This window comes from Anabrus simplex, chromosome 2 (assembly GCF_040414725.1).
Source record: "Anabrus simplex isolate iqAnaSimp1 chromosome 2, ASM4041472v1, whole genome shotgun sequence".
Taxonomy (NCBI): domain Eukaryota; kingdom Metazoa; phylum Arthropoda; class Insecta; order Orthoptera; family Tettigoniidae; genus Anabrus; species Anabrus simplex.
The window spans coordinates 820,879,586-820,900,285 of record NC_090266.1 but is presented as its reverse complement, the minus strand read 5'-3'; the positions used below and the strand labels follow the sequence as shown (position 1 = coordinate 820,900,285).

Below are 20,700 nucleotides of genomic sequence, written 5' to 3'. Positions count from 1 at the left end.
GGTTAGGGTCGCGAAGCGGCCAACAAGCCTCTAGCATCCAATTTAGGATCTTGCTAAATTGTGACAAAAAGTAAGGTTAGGGCGCATGCCATGACAATTTCGGATTACGCGGTTTTCTAATTTTCAAAGAGAGTGGCATTCTTGTGGGCACACATGATGCAGGATCTATTGCAGGCAAGAGAAGATAGTCTTCATGTCAGCTGACCCCGATAACCAAAGCCAGCGAATACCAACAAATAAAATGTTCACAAATCTGAAATTTATACTGCCTCCGTTTTAATTCTTCTATATAAGTAAAAATAATGCTACGGGCAGCTTGGTGGGTCCCTGGCAAGCATAAAAGAAGGATCACTCCTCTACGCTATTCAGGTATCACTTCACGTAAGTTTTGTTATTTTTTCACCCGGTGAACTCGACACGATATTGCTAAATTATAACTAAAAAATCTTTGAGGACATATTTCCATGTAAATTACGAATTCCCTTGTTCTTACTTTAACGTTTTTTACTTCTGGAAACATCATCTCTGATTGTCTTTTTTTATGAAACAAATGCGTGGTATATATTAAGCATTATTGCCAATTAGCCCAACTGTAGAAATTTAAGATATAGGAACATTGTAATTTAAGTCAATTTTATTATTTTCATATCAAATGTGAAAAATACCATATAGATCAACATAAAAATACTGCGATACATCTGACATGCATACAGAAAGCTGTATCAACGCAGCCTTTCTACCAGTCCACTATGAACAGCGACCAACAACAATTTTCTTCAGACCTATGAAGTGCAATGGTGGGAGCAAATCTCCTCCTGCATAAACTGGAGCATATTCAAATTTCAAAACGCTGCCGGAGCAATCACTGAGTTGGAAAAGAGTGGCGTGCATCTGGTGGAGTCATTTAGGATTGTGGAAGAAGTGAGGGGAAGTTTTGACCGAACCGCTGGGAAGATAGCCGCTGTCAGCGACAAGTTCAATAGGATCCTGCAGCGGAATCCAGCAGCGTACTACAAGGCGAGGTAAATGAAACAACTGAACTAAAACCAGATGAAGCGGTTTTATTGAAGTTTTGTCCAATCACTTCATGTGATGTTGAGAGATCTTTCTCTCAGTACAAAAACATTCTGCTTTACAGGAGAACAAGATTGTTATCAGAAAACACTGACAAGTTGCTTGTTGTAAACTCCCCGTATAGTAATTGAGTGCCTATTAAATTCGAAGTAATTTTCATGCCTATTTTGTTGCCTATTTTACACGTTAGTGCCTATTTACATGCCTATTTTGGCTAATTTAAGAGCCTATATGTCTGCCTATTTTAACCGTTTTTAATGCCTATAATTATCATCTCTAGTGATGATTCATATTAGTCAAATAGTGGCAGTGGCGTGCTGTGAACATGCTCGATAGCCAAGCTGCAAAAAATAATTAATCACAGTCCCCACCACATTACCATTTCCAAATTGGTATTTAGGGCACCATCATAACAGAAGCTACAGCAGGTTTTACACAATGTACTTAGTTTCAACCGGTGACGCTTCGTAAACGTACAGTCATGGTTTTCACAGAAATGTACTGGTACTGTACTTACTTTGCTGTTTCCTATCTTGAAATCCTAACCTAAACTGAATGAGCAAAAAAGTTAGCAGGCATTTTACTGTAGTTGAAGTTTTACAGTTTCACCCGCTTACTGAATGTAGTACAGCGACGACAGACGTGAGGAAAGCATTTCCCATTACGAATAAAACTGTTATATTCACGAAGAATGCCACAGAACTCGTAAAAACTTCACCTTTAATGCAAGAATGAAAATTCTCAGTCCCTACCACCATTACAGGCAAACCCACGCATCCACATCCTGGGCAACCCTGAGTGTATTGAAAAACCCCTCTACACGTGCCATCAATTATCCCAAATACTTAATTTATGCCGAAATCCAAAAATAAAGTAAATACTTTTATTACAGTTGATTTAATAAAATAGGTATCTATTTTCGTTAGAAGGATGATATGCAAGTGATTATACTGTTAACATATTGTTCTTCGCCTTGTAGCCTCTACAGTGACTCTATACATCATTTAGTTTTGCACAGGCAACGTTTACGGAGATGTGACATTTCTGAAGTTCCACATACCATTGTAACTACAGACAAACGCATTAAGTATACCACTGTCAGATTCATGCCGGACCTGTTAAAGCAAGTGCTAGGTACATTTATTTATTTAATTTATTTATTTATTTATTTTATTTATTTATTTATTTATTTATTTATTTATTTATTTCGACTTTCCCCAACTGGACATTGCCCCTGAGGGCTAAGTATACAAAAAGACAATATGAATATTAAAAGTAATTGTGAGTTGGTTAGCACATTTGACATGTGTTGTATTAAAAGTTTGGGAGATATGGTTCTTCAGGATTGGGACGGAATATTTCAAGGCAGTCACTGCTTTTCTTTTATTAACGCCTGATTGAGGTTAAATGATTTGCAGGAGAGGACGAAAAAGAGAGAATGGTTCCTCTAGCTCCAACCATTAATCCTATGACTTCGATATCATCCAAAATAGAATGGTTGGTTCATGTGTTGTTTCCTTTTCCTCATGTACTTCATTTGCTTGTATTTGGTATGTCTCGAATCTGATCTTCGGATATTTTATAAAGCCCTTTCGGTGGTCTTTGAAGGCTACCATGTCAATTCGACGGATGCTGCCTGTCCTCGAAGACTGTAAAGCCTGAGTCCCTCAACGCTTGAGCAATGGCAGATCATATTTTCTGGTGCCTAAGTATTTCGTAGGAGGATCCGTCGTGCTGACCACAGGACACCTCGTAATCTGTAGGCCTTCGGGCTGAGCAGCGGTCGCTTGGTAGGTCATGGTCCTTTGGGGCTGTTGCGCCATGGAGTTTGGTTTGGTTTTTTTAGTATTTCGTAGAGTATCTGCATGCGAGCAGTAACCGAGGCGTGAGCGGGAGTTTGTACCTCGTGGCGGGGCCGACAACGGTTAGTGACCATGGTCCTGCCAGCCGCTAAGTTGCCTGTCATTTTCAAGGCATCACGCCATTCGCTACAAGGCGACTAACCCACTGATTGGCAGAAGGATGTTGACGAAAAAGGATAACTCCTTTCCCTTTCTGCGGGAGTTCGCACCACTTACCAAATTCAACTTCTTTCAACCTGGTTCTTATTTTCCGGGGGTCTAAAACAAACCATCCTATTTATTCAATACACTGTCATCTGCTGTTAGGCGAATCCTTTTCAAATAGTTGAGGATTTCTTCTTTTGGTTCCCTGTTAGCAGCCGTCCTCGGGGGTACGGGTTCAATTCCCGGAAGTGCCAGAGATTTAAGAATCGTAGGAGGGCTTGTATGTGGCTAAAATGGTACATGCAGCTCACCTCCATTGGGGGTGTCTCTGGAAAGAGCTGCACCACCTCAGGACGAGGACACGAGTTTACTTCACCTTTTACCGCTATCAGGGCCTAAGAAAGGCATGATTCAACACATTGGGTGGTTGCAGCAAGGCAAATCTATCTACACATTTTATTTTACTTTTGCTATTGGCTTAATGTCGCACTTACGTATCGAAGATTTTCGGCGACACAAGGATGTGAAAGGGCTAAGACAGTGTCTATAGTTTTTGAACGGTTAACCGCTATGTGTAATGTGAAGGGTATGATATTACTCCACGACGATATAAGACGTAATGCATGGGAAGCATGATGCTTATACCAAGAACAATTTTCTGGACGAAGATTACCGGCTTCAGATACGTTTCGAAGGATTCAAAGACGGCTACGTGAAAAGATGCCGTTTGGAGAGGACCTGTTTAGTGTACTCCTGTGACGGCGAAGAAGCTCTGAATAAAGCAATCGAGAACAGCCCGCACACCAGCTCATGAGCAGGTTCAATCTTGGCTCAGTCCGGTAGTATTTGAAGATGCTCAAATACGTCAGCGTAGTGTCGGTAGATTTACTGGCACGTAAAATAACTCCTGCGGGACAAAATTCCGGCACCTCGGTGTCTCCGAAAACCGTCAAAAGTAGTTATAGGACGTAAAAACAATAACATTATTATTGTTAGCTCATGAGCCATAGCACACGATCTGAAATTCAGTCAGCGTCTGTACTGCGCATATTGTATCGCAATAAATTGGATTGTGGTATGTGATCGTCATTACATAATTATTGCAGCTCATGTAGCATCGAAATAAATACATAAAGATATTCTACTAGCATTGGCTTCGAAACTCCCAACACATCATACATCATTTGCCCGTTAACGCCTTCTGCCACGGGGAAGTCTGTTACAGCTATTTTTATACTAGAACATTTCCGTGTCAACGCAGTTTCTGATTAACACGGTCTTTGAATTTGTTCATTATGCCTCTATATTACTGGTATGTCGTCCGACTCGTTGGCTGAACGCTCAACGTACTGGCCTTCGGTTCAGAGGGTCCCGGTTTCGATTCCCGGCCGGGTCGGGGATTTTAACCTTAATTGGTTAATTCCAATGGCACGGGGGCTGGGTGTATGTGTTGTCTTCATCATCATTTCAGCCTCATCATGACGCGCATGTCGCCTACGGGTGTCAAATAGAATGACCTGCACCTGGCGAGCCGAACCCGTTCTGGGATATCCCGGCACTAAAAGCCATACGACATTACATTTCATTTTACTGGTATGTCAGCAACGAATGTACGTATTTCAAGCCATGTACCTACACAAGAACTTATTATCGGAGGAAAGGGGAAAGTTTTCATGTTAGATTATAAACTGTGGGTTGCACTGGGCGGGTGACTCATTGGCTGAATGGTCAGCGTACTGGCCCTCGGTTCAGAGGGTCCCAGGTTCGATTCCCGGCCGGGTCGGGGATTTTAACCTTCATTGGTTAATTCCATTGGCCCGGGGACTGGGTGTTTGTGCTGTCCCCGAACATCCCTGCAACTCGCACACCACACGTAACACTATTCTCCACCACAATAACACGCAGTTACCTACACATGGAAGATGCCGCCCACCCTCATCGGAGGGTCTGCCTTACAAGGGCTGCACTCGGCTAGAAATAGCCACACAAAATTATTCTTATACTGGGTGGGTAATTCACTTGAGGACATTTTCGGTAGCAGTTACATTATAATTTTGATAGTCACGACTATTTAAATACAGACTTCAATAAAATACGGTACGTAAGACCATTTCGATGGCTGAGAACGAAAGAGTTACAACTGAAAATAATGAATTTTTGAGATTTGACCTCTTAAATCTCCAAAAGTGTTTCAATAAAAATCTCATGTATTCATGCCAGGAAGCACTTCTAACTGTTTTCAATGTTCTGGTATTAGTCGCTTTGCTTAATTCGAAAGAGCCATTTTGAGCTGTAAGTCTTTTCCAGATTTTAATGAATTATGTATGAACTGTGTATGCGCCAATTTTCATAAAAATATGTAACAAGTGTAATTTTGAGAGGCAATGATTAAACTGCAAAAACTGTAAATTCTTCTCCTGAAAAATCATGGATTTTGAATTGTAACGCTTTCATTCTCGGCCATCGATTTGTTTTATCTGAAAGGGAATTATCTCTTGAAGGAAATCAATATTTCTTCAAAATATGAAATAATTTAGCTTTATAATTTACTCTGATAATGAAAGGTTCAACGATTGGCTTATTAATGAATTTCACACTAGGCCTACTTCCTTATTACCCACTATCACTGTTTGAATATTCCTTCTTGGAGCTTCATCTTCTGACCCAACGCTTAATTAGAATCACGTTGAATAAATAGATTTCAGTAGATATGAACTGTTAGTAACATTGTTTGTCGTACTGATTTTATTAATAAAATCACTTTGAGATTAACCATTCCACTAAGTCCTTAACTGGACCATTCGCAGAAATGAAGCACAAATTGGCGGACTTCTGTGTCTGAGTTCAGAAAGAATTCATGCCATTGGTCATCGTTGACCGTTTTGAAGACTGAATAATTTGTAATACATTCCACGTTTTGCAATAAGTTCACTGTGTTTTCCCAATTCTGCTATTTTTCCATGATTTACCACACATATCACATCTGCATTCTGAATGGTAGACAGACGATGTGCGATGGTTATGCACGTGCGCCCTTCCTTTGCTTTGTCCAATGCCTCCTGCACTACCTGTAAATGAAATAATACATACAATCATTACATGGAAATATTACATTTGAGAGTATCTGGTTACAGTTATAGTAGATTTAGGGAAACTCGGATGTCAGAAAATGGTCAACGTAGTAATTTTTCAATATTGTACCACCATTGAACAAGAATATATTATAGTTTATGAGAATTTGGATAGCTTTGTGGGAAGTTAACTGATAATGAGTGAATAAATGTCACAAATTTCCTTGTTGTATTCCTGCAAAAGTGATATTTTGCAAAGTAAGGTAGGCCTCCATTTATCTCCTAAATTATTCTTGGTGAAGTAATACAGTGCAATTTACCAAGAAGTAAAGTTTTGTCATTTCCTATTTCCTGTAATCATCATCATCATCATCATCATCAATATCTAAAGGCAAAGCTTTGCTCATGAAACAATTGTTCTCTATCCTCAGCACCTCGTTTCATTTCATAGAAGGAACCATAATAAAGATTCTGTGCCAAGTCCTAAAGGATTTCTTTCCTCGGTTGTCCTCGGCCTTTATCCCCCGTGATTTTCCCTTCCAGCAGATTGGTAGAAAGGTATTATGTCGCAGAATATGGCCAGTGAATTTATCTCTTCTCTGTTTCGTAAGCATCCGTTATATCTTCCCTTGAATTTCTTGCAGAACGCTTTTGTTTGTTCTCTTTTTAATCCATTTAATACGAAGCATTCGTCTCTAGACCCACATCTCAAACACTTCCAATCGTTTCCAATCCTGGTCTCTGATTGTCCAAGATTCACAGCCATATATCAGCACACTCCACACAAAAGAAGTAACAAATATCTTCCTAATTCCAAAAGCTAAATTTTCACTGATCAAAAGAGTTCTCATTACTAAACGCTTGTTTTACCGGGCGAGTTGGCCGTGCGCGTAGAGGCGCGCGGCTGTGAGCTTGCATCCGGGAGATAGTAGGTTCGAATCCCACTATCGGCAGCCCTGAAAATGGTTTTCCGTGGTTTCCCATTTTCACACCGGGCAAATGCTGGGGCTGTACCTTAATTAAGGCCACGGCCGCTTCCTTCCAACTCCTAGGCCTTTCCTATCCAATCGTCGCCATAAGACCTATCTGTGTCGGTGCGACGTAAAGCTCCTAGCAAAAAAAAAAAACAAAAAAAAAACGCTTGTTTGGCACGCGCTATTGGCCTTTTGATCTCTTTGCTGTAGCTGTTGTCATTAGTGTTCAGACTTCCTAGATAAAGCTGTAAGCTTGATGTTGGTGTTAATTCGTTCAGGATGTTTAGTTGTTTGCTCACAACTAACACCTTGGTTTTCTTAACATTAATGTTTAATCGTGAATCTGACAATGCTGATGACAATACATTCAGCATCTTGGATAGCTCCTTCTTGGAATCTGCTACACAACTGGTATGTTTTCTGAAATCGATCTGTTTCCTGTACAAAAGTTTATATATTTATTTATTCAATTATGTTGTAATTATTTAATAAAATTGCAGAATATATAACGTCTTAATTATGTGTTCCTTTATTTAGGGTTCAAAGTAAATAATAGTGGCAGAATTATATTATGAGTATATGATAGCATAAATCTATAAAATATGGTACTGCTTCATAAAATGTTTTCTGAAAAATATTTAGGGCACCTAAAATGCTCTCTTTAAAGTACGTCAACATTTCTGATTACTGTAGATCAATGATACTGTACTTAAAGCAGTATTTGTAAACAAATGTTTTATTGCCAGGTGTATGCATGTCTTTTCCGGTTTCACTAAGAGATGGCGCCAGCGAACGGTACAATGCGTATGAATTTGACGCATACTCAGTCTGATCATCTGACATTAACCTACCAACACACAGAGTGTGAGTCCGCCAAACACTAGCGTCTGTGTTGTATCGTTCAGTGATCTTGTCGACGTTTGTGCCTGAAAAAGAACATTTGCGGCACGCATTGGTTTTCTTATTTAATCACAAGGCTGTGGAAAGTGCTCGTTTGCTGGTAGAAACATATGGTGAGCACGCTCTAGTCCGCCTCTGTGGTGCAGTGGTTAGTGTGATTAGCTGCCACCCCCGGAGGCCCGGGTTCGATTCCTGGCTCTGCCACGAAATTTGAAAAGTAGTACGAGGGGTGGAACGGGGTCCACTCAGCCTCGGGAGGTCAACTGAGTAGAGGTGGGTTCGTTTCCCACTTCTCCTCCATGCAAATGCCGGGATGGTACCTAACTTAAGGCCACGGCCGCTTCCTTCCCTCTTCCTTGTCTATCCTTTCTAATCATCCCACCCCCCCGCAAGGCCCCTGCTCAGCGTAGCAGGTGAGGCTGCCTGGGCGAGGTACTGGTCATTCTCCCCAGTTGGATCCCTCGACCCAATGTCTCACGCTCCAGGACACTGCCCTTGAGACGGTAGAGGTGGGATCCCTCGCTGAGTCCGAGGGAAAAACCGACCCTGGAGGGTAAGCAGATTAAGAAAGAAAGAAGAACACGCTCTATCGATTAGAACATATGAGATATGTTTCGAATTTTTTTTTCTATTTGCTTTACGTCGCACCGACATAGGTAGGTCTTATGGCGACGATGGGATATGAAAGGCTTAGGAATGGGAAGGAAGCGGCCGAGGCCTTAATTACGGTACAGCTCCAGCATTTGCCTGTTTTGAAAATGGGAAACCACGGAAAACCACCTTCAGGGCTGCCGACAGTGGGGTTCGAACTCACTATCTCCCGATTACTAGATACTGGCCGCACTTAAGCGACTGCAGCTATTGAGCTCGGTTTCAACAATTTCAACGTGGTGATTTCCATGTGAAAGACAGTGCGCGCTCTGGACTCAAACTCAACAGCAATTGGCACAAGCATTAAATGTGTCACAAGGAACAATCAGCAGACGTTTACGAACAATGGGGAAGATCAATAAACTCGGTAAATGGGTTCCACACGATTTGAATGAACGGCAAATGGAAAATCGCAAAGTCACGTGTGAAATGCTGCTTCATCGCCACGAAAGGAAACCATTTCTGTACCGAATTGTGACGGGTGACGAAAAATGGACTTATTTTGAAAAACCCGAAGCGGAGAGAATCGTGGCTGTCACCTGGCGAAGCCGGTCCTTCAACACCAAGGCTAAATCGCTTCGGCAAGAAGACCATGCTTTTTGTCTGGTGGGACAAGAGCGGTATTGTGTATTATGGACTCTTGAAAACCGGGGAAACCGTTGATGCAGAACGCTGTCGCCAACAAATGATTAGTTTAAATCACGCATTGATCGAAAGACGACCTAATGGGGCAGAAGACATGGCAAAGTGATTCCGTTACACGACAATGCACCGTCTCGCACAGCTAAACCATTGAAAGACACCTTGAAATAGCTTGGATGGGACATGCTTCGCACCCGCCGTACTGCCCCGACCTGGCGCCATATAACTATCACCTCTTCGCATCAACGAGTCACGCGCTCGCGGAGCAGCACTACAGCAATTTCGAGGAAGTTGGAAAATGGCGCTATGAATGGTTTGCCGCAAAAGACAAGCAGTTTTTCTAGCATGGTTTTCATAACTTACCTGAAAGATGGGCGAAGTGTGTAGAAGCCGATGGCCAATATTTTGAATAAACAAAACATGAATTTCCCTTGAAAATTACGCGTTTTCTTTACCACAAAACCGGCAAAAACTTATGCATACACCTGGTAAGTGTGTCACATTTCGTGGCAATCATGTAAAATGTGTTTGAGAAAATCAGTTTCAAAATTATTCAGTTTTGTGTTATAGATTCTTACGCTCAGTTCCCCTTAACGGAAATGATCAAGTAATCACACAGCAACTAATGATATTTGCAGTCATCCTTGGAAATAGACTACAAGATATAAAATTACTCCAAATAGGTTTTTGGATGTTAGATTGTATTGAGTATGTAATATGTACAGTACTCGTACTAAGTTGCAGTATATGTCAAAGAGATGTTAAGTAAATAGCAGAAATGACCTACTGGATACCCGTGACCAGAGACGAGTTTTCTATACAGTATGTAGCCTACTCCATACGACCTAATGGCTGAAAGCTTATCTGAAGTGTAATGGGGCCGTGAGTGTTAAATACAAGTTCAGTCGAACTTCCACAAAACGAAGATCGATATAACGATAACACCTCCAAACCCAAACCCCATCGCACTACAGCACTTGAAGGGCCTTGGCCTACCAAGCGACCGGAGCTCAGCCCGAAGGCCTGCAGATTACGAGGTGTCATGTGGTCAGCACGACGAATCCCCTCGGCCGTTATTCTTGGCTTTCTAGACCGGGGCCGCTATTTCACTGTCAGATAGCTCCTCAGTTCTAATCACGTAGTCTGAGTGGACCTCGAACCAGCCCTCAGGTCCAGGTAAAAATCCCTAACCTGGCCGGGAATTGAACCCGGGGCCTCCGGGTAAGAGGCAGGCACGCTACCCCTACACCACGAGGCCGGCCGATAACACCTCCACTCAACGATATTTTTGTACAATTCCAGCACATTTCCTGCCGAAATAACGTCAATTACTATTAACTACTGCGATGAAGCTATTTAAGGAACACCCTGTTGTAACGATATTTATCTTGATTTTAAACGGTTCTTGGATATCGATAAGCTGTTCCCAGTTGATGGTAGCAGTTACGGCTAATGGCTCTGGGAAATGATTCTCTTGTGAATCGATGAAAGCGTGGAGTGCAAAACCTTTAAAATATGCCAGTTTACCCAGTTATTTTCTAGTGTGAGGATGCAACGTAAATATGGCCTCTTTTCAATATACACTAAGTCAATAACTTTGGAAACATATTAGCAGAGTTTAACAATTTGGATGAAGGAGCGAAACAGACAGCAGTTGCAAAGGGAATACTGATTTTCACAATCTACGTTCGCAACATTTAGAATTGCTGAGATAAATAGAACAAATTCAGTGTGCTAAAAATTCCCATTAGTGTGTTACAAAGGAACAGTTAATTACTTTTTAATATTTAAGGCCAGTAAGGCCCATTTAGTCCGCCTCTGTGGTGTAGTGGTTAGCGTGATTAGCTGCCACCCCCGGAGGTCCGGGTTCGATTCCCGGCTCTGCCACGAAAATTTGACAAGTGGTACGAGGGCTGGAACGGGGTCCACTCAGCCTCGGGAGTTCAACTGAGTAGAGGTGGGTTCGATTCCCACCCCAGCCATCCTCGAAGTGGTTTTCCGTGGTTTTCCACTTCTCCTCCAGGCGAATGCCGGGATGGTACCTAACATAAGGCCACGGCCGCTTCCTTCCCTCTTCTTTGTCTATCCCTTCCAATCTTCCCATCCCTCCCATCCCTGTTCAGCATAGCAGGTGACGCCACCTGGGCGAGGTACTGGTCATTCTCCCCAGTTGTATCTCCCGGCCAAGAGTCTGAAGCTCCAGGACACAGCCCTTGAGGCGGTAAAGGTGGGATCCCTCGCTGAGTCCGAGGGAAAAACCGAACCTGGAGGGTAAACAGATGATGATGATGATGATGATGATGATGAAGGCGCATTTACATGATCCTTGCCGTCTGCTGTTAATCGCACGGTCCGACGTGCACAAAGCCTCCCTTCAATATTATTCTTTATATATTCGGTACCACAGTGTAGGCTACAGTCACAATGGTTGTAGTTTCTGATAACCATGACTGAGTACTTAAAACCAAGGCCAAGTTTCTTGCTAAAAGTTTATCCTGGGCTGAGAAAGAGTTGCTTTAGAAAACAGATAAGAACTTTTTTCGGGGTGATTGAAAAACATTGTAACTTGAGTATTGCGCTAAAAATACATGTGGTTGTAACATATAAACATTTAATTACCATCAGGCAAGTAGTTTTCCCTGTATATATTCCTAAGTGGGTGCTTCCTAGGGAAGAAGCCAAAAATCTGGACAATATTTACTACAACCGCAAGTAAAAAATATTTTGTGAACTTCACAAACAATGTGTCTTATATTCCCTAATGCAGAATTAAAGAAGGAAAATATCGGTATAACTCACATTGCAATAAAGCTATTGGTTCGTTTGTAAATAAAGCCTAAACTCGAGTGTCCATAATAAAAATTCCGACAGTAGGTTCTGTTCTCGGCCAGGCCAGGGACTTTTTTTAAAACCAGGATCTGAGGGCTGGTTCGAGGTCCATTCAGCCCATGAGATTATTACTGAGGAGCTATCTGACTGTGAGATAGCGGCCTCTGTCTAGAAAGCCAAGGATAACGGCCGAGATGATTCGTTGTGCGGACCATACGTCACATCGTAATCTGGAGGCCTTCGGGCTGAACAGCAATCGCTTGGTAGGCCAAGGCCCTTCGGGGCTGTTGCGCCGTGGGGTTTGGTTTGGTTTCATACTGTGTAAAGAATTACATTTTTATAATGCAATTAAACTAGATAAGCGCTATATATATAGTCCGTTTTCAAGTTACCTTGAATTAACCTGTACAGTAGGACAAGCAGTATTCTGCTCGAGACTTCCTACGAAATATGACAATAACACTGATATAACATTACGATCTTCTTCGGCCAGAATATATTGTTATGCGGAGGTTCTACTGTATTCAATACGAAATGAGTTTACGTAATAGGGCCTAGGCCTAATAATAATAATTAACACCACTTCATGCTTGACTTTATCATTCAAATTATTTTGCAAATAGTTACTTTCTAAATATGATTAAATGATCATTTTTTATATAATTTTACTTTTTTGATAAACTAAGCCTAAGATTCTTGCCATGGAATGTGCCCAGCAAACGTTACACTATATAGTGAAATGTAAAGTCATCAACTGTAGATGTATTAACATTCAGCACCTTCTTTCACATTTACCTTAGTACATTTCTGGTAAAGGTAATTTCTTAAGAGATACAACTATACGTTGGTTAACAAGGAATCGTACCTTTTCACTCTCTGTATCAAGAGCTGAAGTAGCTTCATCTAAGAGTAGAACTCGAGGATTCCGCACCAGTGCTCTTGCAATGGCTACACGTTGCTTTTGGCCTCCAGATAGCTGTGCACCTTTCTCACCCATGCGAGTGTCATATCCCTGCAATGAAATAGTCTTTATTAACAGCATATATTTAAATTTCACGTACATAAACATATTTATAAAGAAATGGATGTCGAGCCATGACTAGGCTATCAAGAATCCTAAGTTGTATCGTGCATAGTTAGGACTACTTCCTCGCAAAAAATTACCCAACAATTGAAGGCAGATGTCAGTACCGAAATGACTGTGGCTACACCCGGTAAAAATGGATATAGTTACTGATTAATATACACTGGCCGTTTTACACACTGGGGGCAAGCATATTTTGAATAAGGTACCACTATCACTACTACTGTAATTGAGAAGCTTATTTCCAAAAGGAACCAAATCCAATAGTAAAATTTTACACGAGAGAGGAAAAACGCTCAGAGTGGAAAATTTCAACTGAAAATTCATTTTATAACTTTAATTATGTTCATAAAGAACAAGTGCATTATTAGTCTATACAAAGCATTTCTGTTAATGGCACATGTCTGTGAACACCTCAGTAAAGTAGTGGACAATCACTATATTTACATTCATAATTTGGACAGAAATACTTATTCTAGGTGGAAGAATTATCATGTGCAATGAACGAACATTTCATGGTTAATTTTTTATGACAGTTTATTCCTTGGAATGTTCTTTTACTCAAAGCTGTCGGAAGGGTAAACTCGGAAACTACTCATGTGACAAACTCTTCCACGTCTGCAAACGTCATTTCCCCGTGCATAATCCAAAACCGTCGATACAATCGATTGCCGATTAAACGAGATCTTTCAGAAATCAAAGCGCTCACAGCTGGTAGTACAAAACCATGTTCTCGGAATACATGTGAGAAAACATTCATGGCGTCAGCGAGTTCTTGTTTGCTTTCTTCGCTCGTATTTTCACCGATACCTTCAACATCTTCAACGTTTCGAACTTCACATTCCGCTGACGAACGTGTCGCCATTTTGATAGTTCACTTACACACACATGTAGACAGTGACATGTAGACAGCAGTCTGATCAAGTTATATTCACTAGCCAAAGAGCTCTCGAAGTGGACTCTCTGAATTCGTGAAAAAAACTGACTGATTAATGGGATAGCAGAGGGTATGGTCTACGAATATATAAGCTGCGGTTTGTCACGTAACCTGAAAAGGAACAAAGGGGAGGACATTTAATTATTGCTTCACATGTTAGTGTTTTCAACCTCATGGAATACAGGTATACGATATTTCTGATATATTAATACCCATGAGACAGGGGTTGTTTAATTTCGATTAAAACTTCGTGAAGGTTTTCAGAAGAGGCATATCGCAAAAATATTGAACATTACATGAAGACTGTTAATCACACCTTACAATGTTTAACTTCAAGAAAAGGGAAAGAAAACTATTACGATTATCAGTATATTACCAGATTCACAAAAAAAGAATGAAAAACAAAATGCCACGTCCAATAATCGAACACGGACCAGCGGTTTGGTAATCTGACACCGACCTCGCTCTGCTACAGCATGAAAACACAAAAACGTTAATAACTCTAATTTATTAGCTTTGGACCTCATATTATATGAATAAAACATGTTTTAGACGATCTTTCGATGTATAGCGATGTATACAATTTCCGCCATCAACTTTGAACTCGATTTCTTTAAAGCTAGGAAATGTCTAACAAAACGCCGACATATGTGTGTCTTTTTTTTTCAATAGAGAATTTCGTGCAAAATGTTATCAAAATCGGTGAGGCACATGCCAGACCTTCCCCTTGTAAGAGACACATAATTCGTGGCAGGTTGCATATGTCCAAGAAAAAAATAGGCGCAGCTGATTCAGCCGCCTTCTTTAGGTATAAGAACAGATCTACTAAAGTTACGGGACAGAACCATAGGACATTCTTGTTAAACTGTGAAATGTGAAAAATGAATTTCTGAAGTAGTCTTGGAAAGAGTCGGGACCTGCCAAATTTCTGAGTTCGTAGTTTTCATATAATATATAAACTGATTTGTCAATACTGCTCATAATAGATCAAAGGGGCACCTGATGTACTTACGGCAGGAAGAGAAGCAATGAAGTTGTGGATATTGGCATTACGTGCTGCTGCCATGATTTCTGACAAAGGTACTTCTCGACTGTTGTCTCCATATGCAATATTCTCGGCTATTGTGCGGTCAAATAAAACAGGTTCCTGGGATACAATGCCCAACTGGGAGCGCAGTGATGCCATGAGTACAGTTGAGACGTCTCGCTCATCCAATGACTGCAAACCACAAGTTTATCAATGAATGCCAAAGGAATGTAATACACAACCCTGTAATATTTCCAGAAAATAGCATGAAATAACAATTCACACAGTTTTTACAAATTTATCAGATTAAAGAGACGTAGAACTTATCTATGTTTTATTAAAATAAGGAATAATAAAAACACAAACAACGTGTGACTAATCGAAACAACAACATCAACTAACACAATGTTTAATAGTAGGTTAGTAGATGATGCACTTCGCTTTGATGTAACTGGGAAGCAGAAACAAGCTCCATAAAGGCTGAAAGGAAACTTGGAATTATTATGCGTAGGGAAAGGAGTTTTAGACATTAATAGTTTACGCCTTTTCGTCCTGTTCACGTAGTTCTGCAAGAGTTGTGGGCTGACGAGTCGCACGTGTCAGTTGTCATCCCATCATATCGCACACCTGCTCGATGAGAGACAGTCCGGAGATCGTGCTGGCCAGGGAAGTTGCTGCACTGCTTGCAGAGCACGTTGAGTCTCACGCGCAGTGTGTGGGCGAGCATTATCCTGTTGGAACAACACATCACCTTCCTATTGCAAGAGTGGCAAAAGAACCGGTCTTACAACATTCTGCACGTACCAAGCGCTGGTCAGCGTTCCCGCAACAAACACCAAAGGTGAACGAGAGTTGTAGCTTATCGCACCCCAGACCATAAGGCCTGGGGTTGGGCCAGTGTGTCCTGGGCTAATGCACCCTACGAGACAGCGCACGCCAGGTCCCATGTCGTACGCGCAAACGACCATCACATGCGTGCAGGCAAAATCTGCTTTCATCGCTGAAGACCACGGTCCGCCATTCCATTTTCCAAGTGATCCATTGACGCCACCAGTCGAGCTGTGCACGTCGATGCTGTGGCGTGAGTGAAAGACGGCCTAGAGGTGTGCGTGCCCGTAGTCCCACTGCTAGTAACCGTTTGGAAACATTTCCTGTTGACACTTCAGGGCTCACAAATCTTATCTGTGGTGTGGTAGGTGAACGATCTACCACTGCTGCCCTTACAATACGACGCTCTTGGTGGGCATCTGTGCTACGTGGACGTCCAGAACCACGTCCACGGGTGTGAAAATGTTCACGATGAACCATATAAATATATGCTTCATTTTGTTTATAAGAACACTGTAGCATAATTTTATTTAGCTACATAGTCGCGGGGAGTGAAGGAAGGAACCCTGGATGGCCGTGCCATAGGCCGTGCGAACTCCGTATTGCTCCGGAAGGAACGAATTCCTCCAGTTGGAATTGAGTCGCAAGCATTGATTTCACTCATGTAAACTCCTACTATACCGCCAAGTCCAAGCGCTACAATCTGGAGGGGGGGGGGGTGAGATTTAAACGAAGTGATGTACAGAGCAACTGTCACAGGTTGATAAACTTCTCTTTCCCAGGGCTGAAATCATCTGAATTTCAATCAATTAATCCGCCACTATGCTAAATTCCACAGATCTGGCACTACACATAATTTAGATCAGAATTATCGAGTGCCAGGAGTCGATAATATTATTTACTTGTGCTGGATTGAGAGAGGTGCGTATTTACAGCAGCGGCCGTTGACATCTGGATGGCTGTTGCAAAGGGAAACGGTTTGTTAGGCGAGGAGTTCCCTCGCGGCTAGTGTCCTTTAGGCTATAAAGGCTGCCGGCAGAAAGGAAGCGCTCTCAGTTGTTTCTCATTCGAAGACTCACTTGTACCTCACATGCATTTCGTTAACTTGATTGCTCATTTGTATCTAAGTCAGTCGCGCACTCAATATGTCATTGTATTATTAACCCGCTGTTTTGAAACGCCAAGTGGGGCGTGGCATAATAGACACCTTTATTTGCAAAACTGATCGCCGTGAGTTAGCTTATAAGAGCTAGTGACGATATAAGATATTACAAGTATTTCTTTAACGCGTACGCGGATTGTGTTAACAACGTGTGCGAGTCGTGTAAGAACCACTATCAAGGACTGATTACAACCGGGCTGGTTCCCGTTGATTAGTACCGCAGAGACGGAACTCATCTTTGCGCGGATGATATAGTCAGTAGTAGCCGAACACTAAGGTTGTAGTCGTATGTACGGTCATGCTAAGCGGTGAAGTAGATGTTCTGACGTAACTCCACAATTCAAGACATGACCAGGATCAAGCAGATGATGTATCCAGGAGTCGAGCTGAGGACCTTCATCTCTGTGCTGTGTGCCGTCATCATGGGCTAGGCACGCATGACATAGCGGTCGTGAGATTCGTTGCTGATAGAGAGAAGGCCACTAAGTTAAGTCCTTTTGTTCTATAAGCATGTGAAGTAATGTTTGATGCACTAGTCTAGGTCAATCTTAAACAAGTAAATTAATTGTTAAATGTAAGCCAGTTCGGCATTTGCTTTGCTCATTTTAAGTATAAATACGTTCAGGACTGTATGCATGTTAAAGCCTTGAGCTAAGTGTTGTATATAAATTACATGGGAACAAGGTACAGAATACGTTAGATATAGGTGTATGCATTAGTTATTAGTAGTCTATTCCTGTATGAGTTGATATTTGATAGAGTTTTTGGGCAGATTCTTCATAATACTTAATGGGCTGTACGCCTTCAGCGTCGCGATATTAAACGGATTAGAGTAGAGACAGCATAATGTTAGGATGTATCTATGCATGGCGCATGAATTTTCAGCTGCGAGGAGAGGTAACGGGAGTGATTTCAACGTCGAAAATAGAATAGGGTCTTCAAATGTGGTGGCAGGCATTTTCATGAGTGTAACGGCTAGAATTGCCATTAGATGTTTACGGGTCTGAAATGATAAGAGAAAGGCTATGAAAGCCGTGGTGCATTCTTAGGAGCCCTGATTTATATGTATAGAAAAGCCAGCCTGTTTGTATGAGAGAGAATGTGTAGGCTGTGAGCTATATTTGTCAGTGAGAATTTTGTGCCATTATGCAGCACCAAGTATGTCGACCAAGTCCCGACGAGATAGCTACTTCCCAAGTAGGAAGAAACCCCCGATGCAGCTGTAGGCTGAGGGCTGATTCCGTGAAATGCCAACCACAAATCCAAATTATTTAAATGGTTTTTGCTAACCAGCTGCTCTCCCCTGTCGTGACGAGTCAGGCTGAAATGTTCTGTCTTTGTGAGATATGCAATCTTCGGAACCCGAATATGAGGGGATCGAACCCCGGCGCCTCTATCAACTTCAGTGCATATTCAGTGTTTTTTATTTTGCAGGTGTGATATATATATATATCTTGTGTTGTTTATTGTTTTGCCCAGTACATTTTTTGTGTGTGGTAAATTTGTCCTTTGTTGATTAACGGGGAGTCTTGGCCCGATGACTAATTTTGGGGAAGTAAGGTTCTGTCCTTATGCTTTGCTCATGGGTACGGACACATGTGATTAGAATCTGTGTTGTTTGGGATGGGTAATTTAGACGCAGTCCTGGACAAGTGTTTTATATATATTTGTGTACGAGTGATCGGAATGTACATATGTAAATTAGGCCAATTACTAGTGTATCGGATATTACTAGCGCACCTCATGAACGGTTTTAGATCGAGCCTTCGGGCAAGGAACTAGGGACTTAACGATGCAGTCAGCATAATGAAATAACGTAACCCACTCATATTCCAGGTAACAAGATATCCTATTTCCTCGGGTTCGTTACCCGTTTCTAATTTGTAAACGTTTGTTAAAAATATCAATTCATGTATATGTGCGTATCACTTTCTTTGACCAATATATGGTCGGTTCTTCGTTTGTTTGATAGATTGTTATTTAATTAGTATAATTTTGATTCATCTCTTTAGTTAAACAAATATATTATACCCGATAATCTGCGTTCTCATTCCCTAGTTTTATATGTACGTACTTCCTGTCCATATATTGTACTTTAGTATATTTTAGTAATTAGAGATCTTATTGCCCACATCCGAACGTACCACGCGCTTCTACACTGAGCTAGGCCGAATTTAAACAGGATGTGGTACAATGTGACCATTGCAACCAGCATCGTTGCACAACTGACGCAGCACGTCCAACTCGTGTGGCATTTCTCCGAAAGGACCATCCCGCCACTCGGAAGACCACAATTTGACCCCTGTCAAACTCAACGCGCTCAGTTGGCTGTAGGAAGCACGAGTTCGTCTCCGTGGCACGGCGCCTGTTTGCTTCACACGTTTAAATCACACTGAGCCTTATGGCTGTAAACATTCCCTATTAAAGGGTACACGCAGATGGCGCTCTGGCAGCTATGTCACTACGTTATCTGTTGGCGGACGACGTTGAAGCCATTATCAGTACATCTACTACCCTCCAGGTGGCATCTGACGTCATCGGATCAAAATCGATGTCGTCTTTTCAGGTGTACGATGTTTTTCTTCCGGCAGTGTATATTGCAAAGATGTGCAGAAATAAAAGACTGTGTAATTACTAGTCCTCTGTTTTTTAACATTGATGTAGGTTCCATATGAGCCTCCACGGCTCAGGCGGCAGTGCGCTGGCCTCTCACCGTTGGGTTCCGTGATTCAAATCCCGGTCATTCCATGTGAGATTTCTGCTAGACAAAGCGGAGGTGGGACAGGTTTTTCTCCGGGTGATCCGGTTTTCTCTGTCATATTTCATTCCAGTAACACTCTCCTATATCATTTCATTTCATCTGTCGGTCATTAATCATTCCTCCAGAGGTGTTCGACAGGCTTCGGCAGCCGGCAAAATTCCTATCCTCGCCGGTTTATGGGGACTTCATTCATTACATTCCTGATCCGGTCGAATGACTGGAATCAGGCTGTAGATTTTCATTTTTCATAGGTTTATATTTTTACCAGGTGGTCCTCCAGTCCCATACTTCCTACTTATAAGTGACCCGCATGCACTACTGATGTATGGGATGCCTAATCACTGGTTTACAAAGGAGCTCTGCAACGTGTTGTATTTCGGATGTGAAACAAATAACAGTCATTTTAATACACACTTTCTGTAACAGGGTTCATTTGTAAACATGCCAACGATGCAGAAAATAAAGATTAATTACTCATTCATTTATACACGTACAGACATCCCACTTTACCAAAATGTTGCTTGTATGCGCCTTGAACGATCCATTGGCTTTTAATTGCAACTCTGTTCGGCGAAATACGTGCAATAGAAGGCAGGCGACTATTTGGAAACTCTTGAGCGAATCATCTGCGAGCTTCGGCTGCATTCCGGTCAGGTTCTCCATATATTAAAGTTATGTTTGTATATTCGTCGTTGCTGAACACCCCAGCAACTGTCGATATGTTGACAGCAACTGTAGTGCTGCTATACCAAAT

At 41.7% G+C, this 20,700-nt stretch overlaps 1 protein-coding gene across 3 annotated transcripts in view; it reads right to left on the bottom strand.

Annotated features, from left to right (window-relative positions):
• Positions 1-5,685: 5,685 nt before the first annotated feature.
• Mdr50 (Multi drug resistance 50) overlaps positions 5,686-20,700 on the bottom strand; it is a 114,180-nt gene continuing 99,165 nt past the window's right edge. For all 3 annotated transcript variants that reach the window (XM_067141510.2, XM_068225862.1, XM_067141511.2), the window contains exons 20-22: positions 15,181-15,387; positions 13,013-13,159; positions 5,686-6,148 (exon numbers count right to left, since the gene is read on the bottom strand). In XM_067141510.2, the coding sequence (XP_066997611.2) occupies positions 5,948-6,148; positions 13,013-13,159; positions 15,181-15,387 (555 nt within the window). In that variant the 3' untranslated portion in view covers positions 5,686-5,947. The remainder of the gene's footprint in view (positions 6,149-13,012; positions 13,160-15,180; positions 15,388-20,700) is intronic.